This window comes from Myxocyprinus asiaticus, chromosome 28, assembly GCF_019703515.2.
Source record: "Myxocyprinus asiaticus isolate MX2 ecotype Aquarium Trade chromosome 28, UBuf_Myxa_2, whole genome shotgun sequence".
Lineage (NCBI taxonomy): Eukaryota > Metazoa > Chordata > Actinopteri > Cypriniformes > Catostomidae > Myxocyprinus > Myxocyprinus asiaticus.
The window spans coordinates 34,863,182-34,882,014 of NC_059371.1; the positions used below are offsets into that span (position 1 = coordinate 34,863,182).

The 18,833-nt window shown below is 35.7% G+C and overlaps 1 protein-coding gene across 1 annotated transcript; it reads left to right on the forward strand.

Annotated features, from left to right (window-relative positions):
* The first annotated feature begins 12,178 nt into the window (after positions 1–12,178).
* On the forward strand, positions 12,179–17,903 carry LOC127418835 (cerebellin-4-like). The gene is made up of 3 exons (XM_051659689.1): positions 12,179–12,472; positions 16,441–16,557; positions 17,706–17,903. The coding sequence occupies exons 1-3, from the start codon at positions 12,179–12,181 to the stop codon at positions 17,901–17,903; spliced, it is 609 nt and encodes a 202-aa protein (XP_051515649.1).
* The last annotated feature ends 930 nt before the right edge of the window (positions 17,904–18,833 follow it).

An 18,833-nucleotide genomic window follows, 5' to 3' on the forward strand; every position in this document is an offset into this window, starting at 1 on the left:
GAGGACTTCTTCCTGTACCACTGCTTAAAGAAAGTACTTTCCAGAAACTGGCAGTAGGTTTGAGAGTTGAGTTTCAGTCCATCTTCAACTCGAAAAGGTCCAGCTACCTCATCCTTAATGATAGCAGCCCATACCAGTACCCCTCCTCCACCTTGCTGGCGCCTGACTCGAAGTGGTGCCCTATGTCTATTAAAGATCCAGCCATGGGCCCATCCATCTGATTCATCAAGAATCACTCTCATTTCATCTGTCCATAAAACCTTTGAAAAATCTGTCTTCATGTATTTCTTTGCTCAATCTTGACAGTTTTAATCAGTGGTGGTCGTGTTTCAGCCTTCTTAACCTTGGCCATGTCTCTGAGCACTTGGCACCTTGTACTTCTGGACACTCCAGGTAGGTTGCAGTTCTGGAATATGGTGGCACTGGAGGATAATGAGTTCCTGGTAGCTTCACGTATAATTCTTCTCAAGTCTTTGCAGTAAATTTGCGCCTTTTCTTCTCCATGTGTTTTTTGCGCCCCATTTGATTATTCGCAACAAAACGTTTGATTGTCCGGTGGTCACGCCTCAATAGTTTAGCTGTTTCAAGAGTGTTGCTTCCATCTGAAAGGCATTTTACAAATCTTGACTTTTCAGTGTCAGTTAAATCTCTTTTTTGGCCCATTTTACCTGAGGTAATGAAGCTGCCTAATAATTATGCACACCTTGATATAAGGTGTTAGTCACTTTCGCCACACCCTCCCTCATTACACAAATACATAAAGTACCACCTGAAAATGACTGAATCCAATAAGCATTTAAGTTTATACGGTTTGGAGTTGGAAAATGTGCATGGAAATAATGATGAGATCAGAATACTCACTTGCCTAATAATTGGGCACGCAGTGTATGTATATATATATATATATATATATATATATATATATATATATATATATATATATATATATAGTTTGATTTTTATATTAAAACATGTATTTTTTAATTTTAATAATAATAAAAATATATATTTTTAATTGCAACTTTAGCTGTACATATTATTTTATAGGTGAATGTGTGGTGAGTTTTGCAAAGGCAAGTGCAAAAATTTTCTTCTGAAAATTAAAAAATCTAGTTAATAAGTTAATATTGTTGTATTCATTGAAGTTCTTACAATTCCTTGTGAAATGGATGTGATATTTAAAAAATATATATATATTTTAAAATATTTAAATCATATTTGTTTGTATTCTTTTATTAAAATATATTTTATATTTTTAATTCATTTTGTTTTTTAAATATTTTTGTAAACTATATTTTCCCTTGCAAGTTTAGCCACATATTGTTCCTAAGGTGCATTGTGGTGGTGATTTTTGCAAAGGCAAGACCCACACATTTTCTTTGGAAAATATAAAAATCTAGTTAAAAAGTTGTTTGTAATTATTAAAGTTAATACAGTTCCATGTGAAATGGATGTGATATTAAAAACATCTATTTTTTTATAATTAGTTTTTTTACATATACAATTTTTGTATAAAGAAAAATAATTGTTTTTTATAAATGTATATTTTTTATATATTTGAAAATGTTTTTTTTTTTTTTTACTATAATTTTCATTGCAACTTTAGCAATACATATTGTTCCAAAGGTGCACATGTAAAGCTAATATTCCAAACAACCTCAATTTAGAAACTATAAAGAAATAATACATTCTTGATTACTTTGTGTGTCAATAAAGATACAATTAGAAAATACCACCTTTATGAAAATTACGCTGGAAAACAACAACATTGAACTGCTGATTCATTCGAAATCTTTTAAACTTTCGAGGTTTGCTTTTACTCTGATTTGGTCTGGGCCTCTGTGCTTCCTTCTTCTGTGTATGGAACTTAAAACCTGAAGGTGCAACAGTTCATGTGTTGCCCTCTTGACCAGCACGGCACAGAAGCGTTTAGGCTGTTAAAGAAAAATCACTCCAGCCAAAATGCTCGGCCATGACCCCATTGTATAGACCCCAGATTAAACAATTTCTCTTGGACTCCTTTGCAGAGTGCTTGCTGGCGTGAAAGCAGTAAGCTGCCAATCTCTTGTCAGCCTGGACAGTCAGGCAGGATTGGGACCAAAAAGTCACTTTTACCTTCAGATGTAATTCAGTCACCCCATCAGAAGTGGGTTAACAGGCTGCTACTCCTCACAAAATACAGCTGTGTGCTGGGTAATAATGTGATCGCAATGCCACAGCTGTCAAAGAGCTGGTGCTATTTCAAATCTAAAACGTAATTCTCCCAGCTTCACCCATGTTTGGTGTTCCAAGTTGTTTTGTTAGAGCCTGGCAAGGTTACCTTGTTTGTTTCATAGATTTTATAACTTATGGTAGTTAAATGATTTAGCCTACTAATGCTGGGCTTAAAGGGATAGTGTACCCAAAAATGAAAGTTCAGTCATTATTTACTTACCCTCATGCTGTTCCAAACCTGCATGCAGCTCTTTTCGATTCAAGGGCAGTCCATGGTGACCAGAGGCGGACATATGGGAGAGGCAAGCCAGGCAATTGCCTGGGGCCCCAAGCTAGGGGCCCCCCGCAGGCGGCAATAACAGTAGTTCACTGCAACGACACTTGAAACCAATGACTGGCAATGCTTAGCAGACTAGAATTACATTTTTGAAAAAACCCCTAGAGGGTCCCCATCCCTTTAGCTACTAATTCAAGTAAGTGGGATTTAGGAATAATGAAGAGGATGTCCGAAGTACCAGTCAGAAGAGGAAAAAAAGAAAGAGGAGCAGTAGAAGCATGACAGTACTGACTGGTACAGAATCTGTAATGTTTACTGAATTATCCCTTCTCATGAAAAGATTGCCAAACTCTCGGTAGTGTTTACATTCATTTCACGGTATTCTACATACAGTTCTTATTTAATCGCAACAAACTATACATCATTAGAAAGTGTAATCTTCAGATTTGATATTTCACCACTTATGAAATACATTTTACAGTAAGAGTAATTCGTTAAGTTATATAAGGAGTACACATCTGAAATGCAAAATCAAAACGAGAGTTACGGATATAAACATGTAATAAAGGCACACATACCCACTGAAACAAGTAAGCACTTGTCTTTTTGTCATTGTGAGGTTTCAGTAAACAACGTCCATTAGAAGTTGTAGTCCAAATATGTGTGCATTTAGAGACAATTTAATGGATAATCATATGTTAACCTCACATTTCTTTAGAAAAGATTGGATTGTCATTCAGATTTCCTCTAAATTATGCGACTCTCATGGTGTGTGTTACATATGTACAGAAAGAGAGGGGCACATACGGTATAGAAGAGAGTCATTACATCACAGCTAGTTTATTTTTTCTATAAGAAACTTCTACTATGGATTAGATCATTTATGTTTCATGAAAAGAGTGGTCGTGAGATGGCATTGTATACTGTATGTTACAAAAAACGAATGCATGTTAGTGAAAGATAGTAGCTTAAATGCTCCATGCTTTCTTTTCTCTCTTTAAGGGGCCGTTTACACGACGTTTTCAACTAAAAACAATGCCGTTATCGTCTCCGTGTAAACATACAAAAACTATGACGTCATGCGCAAGCGTATTACGTGTTCAGTCTATAGGCATGCGCGCGAGTACTTCAAAACAACGCTCGAGACATTCAAAACTACAATGGCGGACTACAGGACTGTGTTTGTGCTGCTCATGATTTTGAGTTTATTGACACTTCTCCAGCAAAGTGTAGATTTACTGCATCACTACTATGACCAGCGATTGCCATATTCATTGTTTGTATTCACCGCTCTGTGGAAGAATGCTTATGTGCGCAGGCGCATAGTGTTTCTTTACAAAGTGACATCACCAACTACTGGCCTGGCATGCATAATTCAGCGTTTTTAGTCGTTTTCGCGGATCTGTGTGAACGGGGATCATTTTGACAACGTTGTCTGTATGCGGAAATTTTTAAAAAGGCAAGGGAAAAACTTTTCCATTTTTAGTACATCGTTGTCTTGTAAACGTACCCTAAGACCGTTACTGAAGTCTTTACAACACCCCAGACAAGCACAATGTATCACAATGTGGTATTATTGATATCGATATGGCCTTCTCTCAAAAATTATTTTACATAATAGTGTGTGAGAATACAATACAATGAGAATACTCATGCTGAATGAGAATATTCAAGCTAAATTTATCTGATATCTGAACGTATATAATTATTTACTGATATCAAATTTATATAATTATTTAGCAGTTCCATGGACTTCCAATGTAGCCTCCTGCTCTTCATCTCATGATGAAGAGGTTCTTCACACATCCAGCAGTGCCATCAGCAGTACCACAACAGCAGGTACTTCAATCACATCAACACCTCATAAAGAGAAAGAGGCCACACCACTCCCTATTGGCATAACCACAACAACAGAAGGCAGTCAGATCTCTTGAATAATATCAGATGCCCATACTATGGCTAAGTGTCAAGTGATGCTGTGTGCTGTGAAATAGTGAAAAAAGGAGTCCTGAGTGCACTTTTGAAAACATTTTTGTGTGTGTGTTTTTGTATTACAACGTGCACTTTAAATATTTTTCTATTATTGCATGAGTTTAATATATTTTAAATATAGCTTACTGCAAATGTTCTGTTTGATATGTGGGGCATTCAGAAGGGCCTGCCTTATTTTCTTTTTTTTTGCCTATGGCCCCAAGAGTCCCTAGGATCGCCTCTGATGGTGACCATGGCTGTCAAGCTCCAAAAAGGGCAAAAAACACTATCATACTATCATAAAAGTAGTTGGTAACACTTTACAATATGGTTACATTTGTTAACATTAGTTAACAACACTAGTTAACACGAACTAATGTTAACAAATGGAAACTTATTGTAAAGTGTTACCAAGTAGTCCATACTAAAATTAGTGCATGCTACCATAAAAATAGTTAATACATACTACCATAAAAGTTGTCCATATTAAAAGTAGTCCATACTATTATTAAAGTAGTCCATATGTAACAGGTATGAAAAGTGTATTTAATACACACATTTTTCTTATATGGAATTACACAAAATGTTAAATGTATACCTGATGTTCCTGTCTATGTGTGTTTTCCCTTTAATTCTGTGGCATTATGTGGTCAATATATTTCCTGTCTTAGCTCCTCCCTTTCCCTTTCTGATTTGTATGTGAATGAGGAAAGGTATGTTCATGCTGAGATGTGATTAATCTACTTTCACCTTTGCTTTAAAAATAACTTTTATATGTATTTTTCTTTTAATTCATTTTTATATCATGTTATTGTTTCAATATATTTTACTTGATTTAAGCTATATTTTGTTTTCTGACTGTTGAGTGAACAGTTCCTCTCATTCCACCATTTTCATTTTACAGATATAAGGGCGAACTCACAGTTTTAAAGTTTTTATTTTCATTTCATCAGGTATCAGTTCGCTCTGCTTTTTAATAACCCCTCCAACTTAAAAAGTGCTTTCCTTTTTAACTTCAGCCTGAGGCGCAAGGGAGGGATTTTTCATTATTAGCAAATTCTGAAGATGCTTTCTACCTTTCCCTCTTAACTGCCAGGTTAATTTGGATGCCTCTAGAGATGCCTTTTTGTTTGAACCTTTAGGAAGAGTGCAGGGATTTTGTTTGATGGATTTTAATGTAATTTGCTTTCTAAGTCAATGTCAGCTCTGCAGAGGTTTGTTCACCAGGAGGCCTTTTCACCCAAACCCTACAGGCACAGACTTTGTGTGAACTGCAAGGACACACATACACACAATTATTCCCTCACATAAAACCCAGCTCTTCAAAGTCCTTTGCTTAAGAGTTTGGTACTTTTGCGCTGTCTTGATCTCTCCACAACCCTGTGCATCATAACTTTGCTCTGATTCAGTCCCTCGGGTCTCTCTCTTTCTTTATCCACAAACAGTGTCGACAGGGTCATATGAACCAGCCTTTTCTTCACGCTCTCAGACGTGCTTACCTGGCCGAGAAGACAGGTAGCATGTAGGTCACAGGGGGTTGATTCATTTGCAGTGCTTCAAGTTCAGCTCATTTATCTTACTCTCATCCAGGCAAAGATTCAAAGCCTCGATTCTCTCTCTCTCTCTGGCTGCTATCAGGACAACGGGTCCTGCACAAATCCAATAGCCTTAATCAAATATTATCTCCTTGTGTCATGATTTGCATTACAGTCCAGTTTTGTTCCCTGTTTGATATGGATTGGTAAAAATGTAAATTCTGGACTCTATTTAAGAAAAAAGTCCCTCCATAATGGAAACTGTTGTCATCATTTATACACCTCGTACGCTGTAGAATTCTTATTTTCCCCGTAGAACACAAAAGGAGAATTTACAAGTATCTTTACTCAACTCTTTTCCATGTTTACTCCAAAAAAGACTCATGTGCTTTATTCAACGTAGTCTCACGACAACTCTATTTAAAGGGTAAAATTTTTATTCCCATAGAGACTTACCAATCAACAAACAGAATTTCAAATTGATACATAATAGGCATCACATTTTAGCTAGCCTTATATCCAACACTTTATTTTATTTTAGGAAACATCTTTGATGTCATTTTCTTTCTTCCGTGGCACAAAAAAGTTATCTTTCTATTAAAATCATGTTTAGGGTTTACACTTTATGGTTAGGTTTAGGTTTAGGTTAGGGGTTAAACTTAGGACAAATCGCAATAAAATTGTTCATTGGTTAGTGTTATGGTTAACGTAAAAGTTGTATGTTTTTGTATGAGCCAACTCGTATGCAATTTCGTACAATTTCGCCATCTTTTACTATTATTGTGACTTTGTGTGAGGAACATTGTGACGAGGAGGAGGGCGTGGCCTGGCCGTAACGATGGACGCCCGGAGCTGAGTCAGCTCAATCAGCGGGAGAGGGATAAAGAAGAGCTTAAACACCAGTTCGAGAGAGAGAGACACACATGGCCGCTGTGTGTGTATGAGTTTACATTTAAGTTAATTTATGTAATGAAAGTTATTTTGACTGTTCTGCCGGTTCCCGCCTCCTCCTTGCCCATCCTTTACACATTACATTGGTGCTGAAACCCGAGAAGGAGGAGGGATGCGCTGTCGTGGAGTCCTCGCCATTGCCGTCCGCCAGGGGAGTAGCCGTGGCCGTCCACCAGGGGACGAAGGAGTCGCTGCCATCCACCAGAGGGCAGAGGAGTGGCTGAGAACCGGCAAGCAAGTTTTTTTTATTCTCTCTCTCTCTCCTGACTGGTGTCTGGCTTGCTTTTAAAGCCTGTCTCCACTCTCACTGCAATGACAAACCGCTGTTAGAAACAATCATTGCCAGCTGATGATCCTTACTGTTCTCAACTCCTGATCTCGCTCTCCATTCACAAACCGGCACTTAACCATGCCCCCACCACCACAAACATATTGATATTTAAGTTGTTATTCACTGATAATCTTCTCAGAAAAGCTCTCAGAAAAGAGCTGCTTAACAATTGTTCTAAAGTTCTCCTTTTGTTTTCCATGGAAAAAAAAAACTATAGTAAATATTTTTTATAAAATATATTTTTAATATATATAATTAGATATAGTTCCTGTAGATAAAGTCTTTAAATATCTCAGTTCCTCAACTAGTAAAGCATGACGCTAATAAAGATAAGTCATAGGTTCGAATCCAGTGGAAATCACTAAAAAATATTTATTCATAAATGCATTGTAAATTGCTTTGTCTGCAAAATGAATAAATGTAAATATAAAAAATCCCATGTGGAAGTACTAATAAATAATGAACATCAGAACAATGACAACCTGAAGAAAGTTCTGCTGAGCATGTCCTGTTTTTTTGTTAATTACGCAAGGCAATCAGATAACACCCTTATCATTAATGCAATTAACAGTGAGATGTAGGTTACAATCTCATTACATTTTTACATATTTCAGAGATGAATATTACCCAGTGCTCCAGTGTCGTTTCGTGAAAGACTTTGATCCAGGACTGTGAGGTCCAAACATTTAAAACATTTATGAATTTTAAAATTTGAATGGCCACATTAGATGTTGTGTTCTCTTAAGCAAGACATGACAAGTTCCGTTCACACTTACTGGCAAATGTTGAGAACCAAATGTGCTTCTTTACGATACTTCCACTTTTTCACACAATAAACACATGTTTGTGATGGTTAGAGAGAAAGAGAGAAAATACAGAGCATAATAAAGGTAACAGCAGTAAAAGCACACATTTATTCATTAATTTTCTCGAGCAACTCATTATGCTCCCAGATGAGTTAACTGTTCATTTGTGCTTGCAAATATTCCACCCTTCAGTAGTTCCCTAAATGAAAAGTCTTGCATTACTGAAGTTTATTCAATACATCCTCCGGAGTGCTTAAAATCAACAACAAGTTTTGGGGAGTACAAAATGTATTATGCATTTTTCATGGGCTTTTGTGTCTGAACTTCCTTACAAGATCCTCTTGAAAAGGTCTGTTTATTATATAATAAATAGATGGCAGTATGGAATGGCTTAATTGCATAACACTGCATTTAATTATTGAGTCCTGATGAAATCATTTAACTTGTTAACATGTATATTCACCATCTCGACACAAAGGATGCGAGCACATCGACAGAAGTGCATTGCTTAAAAGTCAAAAAGTAGAGCAAATAACCTTCATGGCCCAAATGTGAGATGCATTAGTGAGCGCAAAAGACATAAGGCCAAATATTGAAATACTTCATAGCTCCATTATATTACACCTGAATTGCTCATATCTCTTATGACTTTTAGTCATTTTTTTATTTATTTTTATTTTTTGACGACCTGAATAGACTCATTTATGCTGCACATTCAGTTTGTCTATTATGCAGTATTCTCCTGTGACTCATTTATTCATTAATTTTTGTCCTCTGCAGTGGACATGAAAATTTTTGTTAATAAATATGCCGTTGTATCTTAAAAACATTAATTTGTATCTTAAAGAGGACATTCTGGGCTTTATTGTCATTGCAGTATCTGGGGGGAGGGGTGGCCAATTTGATCACATTAAATGTACATCATAAAAATAAGCTCACACAACATAATGGATGTCTCGACATTTTGACAAATGAGTCATGACAAATAAGGTTGTCCAAGGTGATAAAATTGAGAAATCTTTGAAAAATCTAGTTTACAACACATGTCAGGGTCATAGAAGTGACAGAATCTTTGTATCCATATTTGTTTTTGATAAATTTTTGAAAAGCATGCATAGCAATTTACCAAAAAATTAACAACAAAATAAAAACTAAAAAATGATCTGACTTTTTTTAATTTCAAGTTGCTTAACCACCAAGTAAAAGGTAAAAAAAAAAAAAAATAAAAAAAATCTTTGCACCTCTAATACAGGTGAGTGTACACAACTTAAACATTAATTTAAAAAAAGTTTTAAAAAATTGTTTTCAAAAAAAAATTTTTTTTTTACAAATATCATGAATTTTTGAGTCAAGAACATCAAGACATTTTCTTGGGGTTACCCCATTTGTCCTGAACATTTATTTATTTTATTTTTTTGCAAAACTTTTTATTTATTTATTTATTTATTTTTTTTAATATCTGATATTTTTAAAAATGTCCTCTCTGTTCTCTCTGATTCTTTTCTTCTTCTTTTTTTCACCATATGACAACAAAATGGCTACCTGCATGTTGGTTACACCACCTGACTTTGATTTGGTGGACAAAAGTTTAAAATATTAATAATTTATAACTGGTAATATATGTACCATTTTTAAAGAAAACATGAGTGAGCAGGCAAAATACATTGATTTTATTTCTTATGGGATTCATAATCAACTGTAGGTTATTACAGAATGGCACAATCATAAAACAAAACATGGCAACAAAGAAAAAAATGAAATGACCCCTGTTCAAAAGTCTGCATACCCTTAGTTCTTAATACTGTGTATTGCCCCCTTTAGCATCAATGACAGCGTGCAGTCTTTTGTAATAGTTTTCTATGAGGCCCCAAATTCTTGCAGGTGGTATAGCTGCCCATTCGTCTTGGCAAAATGCCTCCAGGTCATGCAAAGTCTTTGGTCGTCTTGCATGAACCGCACGTTTGAGATCTCCCCAGAGTGGCTCGATGATATTAAGGTCAGGAGACTGTGATGGCCACTACAGAACCTTCACCTTTTTCTGCAGTAACCACTGGAGGGGCAACTTGGCCTTGTGCTTAGGGTCATTGTCGTGCTGCAAAGTCCAAGAGCATCCCATGCGCAGCTTTCGTGCAGAAGAATGCAAATTGTCTGCCAGTATTTTCTGATAACATGCTGCATTCATCTTGCCATCAATTTTCACAAGATTCCCTGTGCCTTTAGAGCTCACACACCCCCAAAACATCAGTGAGCCACCACCATGCTTCACAGTGGGGATGGTATTCTTTTCACTATAGGCCTTGTTGACCCCTCTCCAAACATAGCGCTTATGTTTGTGACCATAAAGCTCTATTTTGGTCTCGTCACTCCAAATTACAGTGTGCCAGAAGCTGTGAGGCGTATTGTAACTGGGCTTTTTTGTGGCATTGGCGCAGTAAAGGCTTCTTTCTGGCAACTCAACCATGCAGCTCATTTTTATTCAAGTATCGTCGTATTGTACTCCTTGAAACAACCACACCATCTTTTTCCAGAGCAGCCTGTATTTCTCCTGAGGTTACCTGTGGGTTTTTCTTTGTATCACAAACAATTCTTCTGGCAGTTGTGGCTGAAATCTTTCTTGGTCTACCTGACCTTGGCTTGGTATCAAGAGATCTCCAAATTTTCCACTTCTTAATAAGTGATTGAACAGTACTGATTGGCATTTTCAAGGCTTTGGATATATTTTTATATCCTTTTCCATCTTTATAAAGTTCCATTACCTTGTTACGCAGGTCTTTTGACAGTTCTTTTCTGCTCCCCATGGCTCAGTATCTAGCCTGCTCAGTGCATCCACACGAGAGCTAACAAAATCATTGACTATTTATACACAGAAACTAATTGCAATTTAAAAAGCCACAGGTGTGGGAAATTAACCTTTAATTGCCATTTAAACCTGTGTGTGTCACCTTGTGTGTCTGTAACAAGGCCAAACATTCAAGGGTATGTAAACTTTTGATCAGGGCCATTTGGGTGATTTCTGTTACCATTATGATTTAAAAAGGAGCCAAACAACTATGTGATAATAAATGGCTTCATATGATCACTATTGTTAAATTAAAGACAGTTTTTATGCATGATCAGTCATATTTTCAAAATCAATGCCAAAGTTTCACGATTTCTGCCAGGGTATGCAAACTTCTGAGTGCAACTGTAATAATACAATATTAATAATTAATAATAATTTGTTATTAATTAAGAATTAATGCAGTGTATTAATATTTCATATTTTCTTAAGTATTATATATATATATATATATATATATATATATATATATATATATATATATATATATATATATATATATTATTAACTACATTGATAACTACATTTCCATTGCTTGTTTTGAAGTAATCATAAAAGATTATTCCAAAACTTATTTTCTCGAGAATTTTCAGATCAAATCATGAGAATTATTGTATTAATTTATATTAAAATGGCTTACACACGTTAATCAAAGTTGTTATTTTATGTGAATTGCATTTCAGGACAAAAAAAATGAGTGACACATCGTTGACCCCTTTACTTTTGTTAATAAACATGAGATCATGATTCAATAATCACACACTGAAGGTGTGTGCGCTCTTTTAGAAGTGCGCTTTAGACGAGAGGGAGAGGAAGATCTACATTTGCTCGAAAGGGAGTCATATTATTAAGGTCATTTTTTTAGTTTTGCCCTGTAAAACTGATATGGACAAGAGGTGGTCGTCATTGCGCAGGTATTGCGGTTAACTTTGTGCGCTCTGGCGCATCACTGAACGGATTTTACGCGCGGAGTCGACAGGAACCTACGGATAACCTGCATCTTCCCAAAGCTCTCTACATCGCGTCGCGTCCCATATTCTGGAGTTTAAATCCCCAGCATCACTAAAACACAGGAAAATAAGATAAATACGTAGAAAAATGACTATTGGCATGACGTTGGCGCATCCACTAACACGCAGTATTTAGTGATTTGTAAATCGGACGGATGTTTGCCGGAAACGAATCGAACGCAGAAGCGAAGTGACGGGACCTGCTGAGTCGTTTGGATTTTGGATACATTGGAAATCTTTCATCATGGTATTAATAACGCCTTTTAATAAGGTGCGTGTCGATTGCACGGCTCTTTTATTCTGCGTGGCCATCATGTGCGAGCTCGCTTTGGCTCAGAATGACACGGAACCCATCGTCCTGGAGGGGAAATGTCTAGTGGTGTGTGACTCGAACCCCGCCGACTGGAAGAGCTCGTCTTCGCCGCTCGGCATCTCCGTGCGCGCCGCCAACTCCAAAGTGGCTTTCTCCGCGGTGCGGAGCAACAACCACGAACCCTCGGAGATGAGCAATAAAACGAGGATCATATATTTCGACCAGGTAAGCTTGATTTTCATGCCCAAATAAGGGGAAATAATATGTAATAATTTTGTTTACATAAAAGGGTTTTTACTTGCACACTATTAAGTGAAACCTTTATCTTCAAAGTTTTGTCAAAATTTACATTAATGTTCATGTTCCAGTGTAATTGCATAACTTATATAATTAGTAGGCCTATATTTAGATATATGGATATTATAGACAGCACGTTAAATGCTATATTAAGATTTGGGATTTTTGGTTATTTATTTATTTATTTGCTTTGGGATAGTTTTTTTCTTGCCAAAGTTGTACTAGTAGTACTAGAGTGACACTTTACATTAATTTTAATATTACATTGTACTTGCATTATTTATATAATTATTAAATGTAGATGCATGCATATAATGAACATTAGTGCATGTTGCATGCTCTATTAAGATTTTGTGAGTTTTAACTTGCAAAAATGCGGACCAGCTGAAGGGTTTTTGTGTCAAACTTTACTTTCACATTACAGTGTAATTAAATAAGGACTTTGTCATAATTATTTGGAGCATTTCATATTGTTATTGTTTTTCTAATGTATTGTAATACTGTTCACCTAACATATAACAATGCTTTTACGTATAACATAAAACATATATATATATATATATATATAATTTATTTCTTTTTTCTTTTTTTTTCTTTTTTTCTGAAGTCTTTGCTTATTAGATTAAATTCAAAATCACACCAACACACTCTTTGCTTAGTTTGTCTTGCAAGTTTGTCTCGCAAAAAATGTTTTGGGTAAGAGCAGACCAAACAACAACTAAAAACAAAAACAAAAAACAACGGATTTTTCACTATAAACCTTGACATCAGCAGTCTCATTGGTGATCATGATTTCAAGCTCGATTATGCCTCTTTGTGCTTGACGCATGCGCAGAGCGCAAGATGGCGCTAGGAGGTGTAACTATTTTGTGTGTTTTTAATGTATTTGGTATACTGAATCTTATTTTATTTTTAATATGGTGGCATAAGGCAGAGTACTGAGTGTGAATGTTTGCATGTTTTCGTATTGTCTTGTATGTTATTTCACCGTGAGGGGTGTCAAAGACAAATTTCAATGAGGGTGGACAATAAAGATTCAATTCAATTAATCAAGCTTGAAATCATGATCGTGCTTAGAGACATCAATGGCAAGATGTACAGTGAAAAAGCAGTCACATTTTGTCTGTTCTCACTCAAAAACAATTAGATCACTTCTGAAGACATGGATTAAACCACTGGAGTCATATGGATTACATTTATGCTGCCTTTATGTGCTTTTTGGAGCTTTAAAATATTGATCACCATTCACTTGCATTCTATGGACCTACAAGACTGAGAATCTTTGTCTTCTGCAGAAGAAAGAAAGTCATACACATCTTGGATGGCATGAATGAGAGAGTTTGTAATTTTTTGGGTGAACTATTCCTTTAAACTTCAAAAAGAATAAGAAAGCACTGTAACAGTGGTCCATATGACTCATGCACTATATTTGAAGACTTCAGAAGCCATATGAAGCCATATGGAGTTTATTTGTTTGTCCTTTTTGGTGTCAGACATGGTCACTAAGCGGTTGTTGAATGGAAAGAACTGTGTGACGATTCTTCAAAAATTAACAGCGAACAGGTTTGGAACGACACGGGGTTGGTAAATAATGACAGAGTTAAAATTGAGTGAATTAGTACTTTAACTGCAATAGATTTTACCAGAGAGTTTAAGCTAAATTAATTTCTTGCTGATATATACAGGAAGTTATGTACAGTTTGCCCTCGAGGAGTCATTATTCTCCTCTCATTGCTTTGGCTGCAGGAAAAGTAAAAAATAAGATAAAAAATGTGCACAGACTGGCCAGCTGCTCTCAGGCCCAGAGCTCTACTATACTTTGACACACATAACATCATCCAATCAGCCAGCCAGGCCTGACTCTCGCTCTGGGTACGCCACAGGGAAAGGTTACTCACAGCTTATGGACAGCAAGAGAGAGATTCTGCCCTGCTTTGACAGTACCAAGAGCTTTGTGGATCAACCAAGTCTTTTAGTGTTTGCGATGCTGAGTAATTCTTGTGCATTATCACAGCTAGTATTTGTCTTTTGAATCTTTTAAAGGGGTAGTTCAGCAAAAAATGGAAACTATGTCATCATTTACTGACTCTCACGTTTTTCCAAACCGGTGTGACTTTTTTTACTTCCGTGGAAAGACGCAAAAGGTGATGCGTTCCATAAATAATCATACATCAACAAAATATTTGTGACCAGGGGCGTCATGGCCCCATTTATTTATTTATTTATTAAACAACAAAAAACAGTTTTTTAAAAACTTAGTAGAGACATGCTAGTGTAGTGGTATAGTTGCTATATAGAATGCAAGCAGACCTGGGTATACTGTGTGCATGTATATTAATATACTCTATACAATGTACTGTATATAAATATATATATATAGTGTGTGCCTCTCTCTCTCTCTCTCTATATATATATATATATATATATATATATATATATATATATATATATATATATATATATATATATATATATATATATAGAAAGTTATCTGCGTTATCCACGTAAGGTGCAACTAGACTGTATCTAACAAAGTTTTGACACTTGAATGGGCAATTTCTGCCACAGTGCTTAAAAAATTGAATTTCCAGCCATCAAAATACACTTGACTCAAAAATATGAGGGTGCATGACACTTTGAATGGGCATGACACTTTTGTTTGCGTCATAAGCACAAAGTCATTGGGCATGACCATGAAGTTTTAGTATTTTTGTGCAAGCATGTGATAAGTCTAGGCACAAATGGGTTTGGATAAATTGTATGCAAAAAGCGCTAATGGGCTGGGTCAAGTGCAATTTAATTTGGAAGTTCTTCTACGGTAACTGCACTGTCTGCGTCCTATTATATAGTCCACAACAGCTACAACAGTGATTGTCAGGGACTTAATTTGATGTTCCACTGTATTTTTAGAGTTTTGAAATTAAATTTATTACCACCTGCTGGTGGAATCTCCAAACTGCAAATGCGGGAACTGAATTTAGACTTTGCGCTGTAAACAGACGTCTTAGCACAATGACCAATTTTTTCCTGAAAATAGCAAATTGGGCTTTGTGGTACTTGAGTAACATAAAATACAACCACAGTTTGTGTGCATACATAGCGCAAACACTCCCACCCACACCCACTTACGTTTTGCGCTGAGACGAAAATTGTGCTTAGAATTAGCGCTCTCATGAAAATTGGATAAGACGCAGCGCATGGTCGTTGAGCTAAGCACTGTGCATTGCAAACTCTCAAAAACAGAGCCAATAGTCTGAAAAACAGACTGAATTTATCAACAGTACGTCTTCAGCTAATATAAGTATGTGCTTACCAAAATTCAAATCACTGCCCACATTTGAATTCATGCAAATATGTACAATTCAGCAGTATGGGGTCGATTTCAGGGTACATGAACATTCGGAAGCTACATGTCAATTTCCAGTGTGATCATGTTGGATAAAAATGTACCTTGTCACTTTGGAGAAAAACATCAGTGCATAAATGTATGCATAAATATAAATGGCTCTGAGAGAATCAACAATTAATATAACACTACTAACCATGATTGTGATTACTGTATAAATACATTAAGATTCACAAGATTAAATCATGGTCATCACGACCATGAGAATGAACATTCAGGACAATGGTAGGAAATCCTCAATATTATATTGCCTTCTGCTGAGAACTTATGTTGAAAAGTCCAAATGTCTGCATGGGTGCATGCATATTTCATTCCAATTGCCTATTCTAATTCCAGCACTGGCATTTTTCAAGGTCTTTCTTTTCAAGTTGTTAGCATTACAAATATTTCGCAGAACAAATAATTGTACAGTCTGGTTAGGTTGTTTCATTGTAATGGCATTTGTTGAAGGATTTTTCACTTTTGATGCCTCTCAAATACCTTTTTGCAGGTTCTTGTCAACATAGGAAACTATTTCACACTGGAATCCGTCTTTCTGTGCCCTCGGAAAGGAATCTACAATTTTAACTTCCACGTTATTAAAGTGTACCAGAGCCAGACTATACAAGTGAGCAAAGAATATCTCTCACACAAACAGATTAAAATAAATATTAAATCACCTTTAATTTTAATATCATATTTGAGTTTCCAAGTGAACACAGAGACAGACATTATTAAATATTTGGTAAAACTTTAATTGAAGCCTGTGTAAATAATGCACTTTAAATGTATTCATAATTTCTTATAAGGCATTCATAATGCTTTGTAACAAACCTTATGTCAGCTGTATATTCTCATTAATTTTTGTAACCAGTTATAATATTTCGTAATACATCATTACTTTTAGTGGGAAAAGTAGTGTAACACATTAAACACATTTTAATTTCTTGTAATCAGATTGCAGTTACTGACATTCAATTATGATAATTACTTTTAAGTACATTACTTGGGCTACACATATTTCTAAAATAATATTATTTATTTATAAAACATTTTAAATATGAATTCATATGTTATCTATATATGTATATCTGTTTGCTTTTCTGTGACATCTGAAGTATGTCACAATAAAGGAGGAAATATAGACATTATTTTGTTTTTGCTGAGTAGAAAAGTAGTTTTAGAAAGTAACTTAAAAGTAAGATAACTTGTAACATGAAAACTTTTTAAATTAATCAATCTTTAAAGTGATCTGATTGTAATTTAAAAAAGTAATTCGTTATTTCTAGTGGATTACTTGTTTTTGAGTGACTTACCGAACACTGACTGAGGACCTACATATAAAAAATATAAATTAAGTAAAACATGAAGAAAAACCGTCTTAATAAATGGCATGTTTTTCATTTTAGAATTTAATGCATAGCACCTGCAACATGACAAAAATTACAATATCTGCTCAAACCAAAGTTGTGAAATTATTTCACACTTATATTCACAAAATTGTGATACTGTGATAAAAAACAAAACTAACTGATAAAAAGTTTAATATTTTCCCCAATAATGTAGACACCTATGATGGCGGACATGAAAATATACTGCACAGTAGGAATGAACCAGATAATATAAAAAATTGCGAGAATATATATTTTCTCTAACTGTGGCCATCATAGTAGTGAACTGATGAAATGTATCATGTTTCCTGGCATTGAATAAGTCCTGCCACATTCGCTTTGTTTCTGAGATGTCTGTATTGATTTTTTCCCCTCTGTGCTCCAGGTGAATTTAATGCTAAATGGAAAACCAGTCATCTCTGCCTTTGCCGGCGACAAAGATGTCACGCGTGAGGCGGCCACCAATGGGGTTCTTCTCCATCTGAACAAAGAAGACAAGGTTTATCTGAAACTAGAGAAGGGGAACCTGGTAGGCGGCTGGCAATACTCCACTTTTTCTGGCTTTTTGGTTTTCCCTCTGTAAAGCAAACAAAGACAGCCCCCTTTTCTGTCAAACAACCAATCATCATCATGTAACCAGTCCTTCAGCATTATTTGGAGGCACCTAAATGGAATCATAATTCCAGATGTTAATTTACTGTTGTCAAAGGACCAATGGGAAAGTGCTTTTGTAACAGTGACGTATTTGGAGAGTGGACATCTTCTGCAGTGCAATACCACATCTATTTCTGATGTAGGTTGTCCTTCATAGACCCAGGAAGCTCAATGCAACATGTCAGACTCTGTCTGGTTTCATTTTGGATGTGTATATTGGCTTTTAATGTGTGTTTTAAGTAAAGTATTAAGTATTATATATTGCGACTTATTCACAAAAGTTGAAGCTACAGTATTTGTCTGACACAATTAACATTGCGCTATTAATGCTGGCGGAAAGCAGGTGGTAAACATAATTTTGCTTAACAGATACATCTGTACACATTTTCTAGTGATCTTGGCAACAGTACTTCATCAAATGATGACCAAATCAAGGAGAAGAGCATTATAATTGGGACATATCCAGATGCACAATGTAGTCAAGCGCTTTTTCGGCATTGTAAAGAGCCAATTTGGGTGCGTGTATCGTAGTCACAGAGCGATGCTTTTCTAGTCTAGTAATACTGGTACTGATCCTCCAAAACCTGGCACTTAGAATCGACCTGAAAGATGCAGAATTGCAGCGTGCAGTTTGCGTTACGCACAGATCTTTTTGGTGTGTTTGCGCTGTTACCCTATTTGCATAATTCCTTTTGCGAATCGGCTGCTAAAACAATGCGCGCAGGAGCAATTCATTCAAGGTTCATTCAAGGACACCTGTTATATTTTCTTTGGGTAAAAAAATGTGTTGTCTTAACTGAAATATAACACTGCGATTATTTATTTCAATCTGAAATGCAAATACAAAAGACAAATTATC

Bases quoted from the DNA above. Each gene is read 5' to 3' on its own strand.
- LOC127418835 (XM_051659689.1), top strand. From the start codon at position 12,179: ATGGTATTAATAACGCCTTTTAATAAGGTGCGTGTCGATTGCACGGCT. The intron at 12,473-16,440 runs GTAAGCTTGATT...ACCTTTTTGCAG, and splicing joins GGATCATATATTTCGACCAG to GTTCTTGTCAACATAGGAAA. The intron at 16,558-17,705 runs GTGAGCAAAGAA...TCTGTGCTCCAG, and splicing joins ACCAGAGCCAGACTATACAA to GTGAATTTAATGCTAAATGG.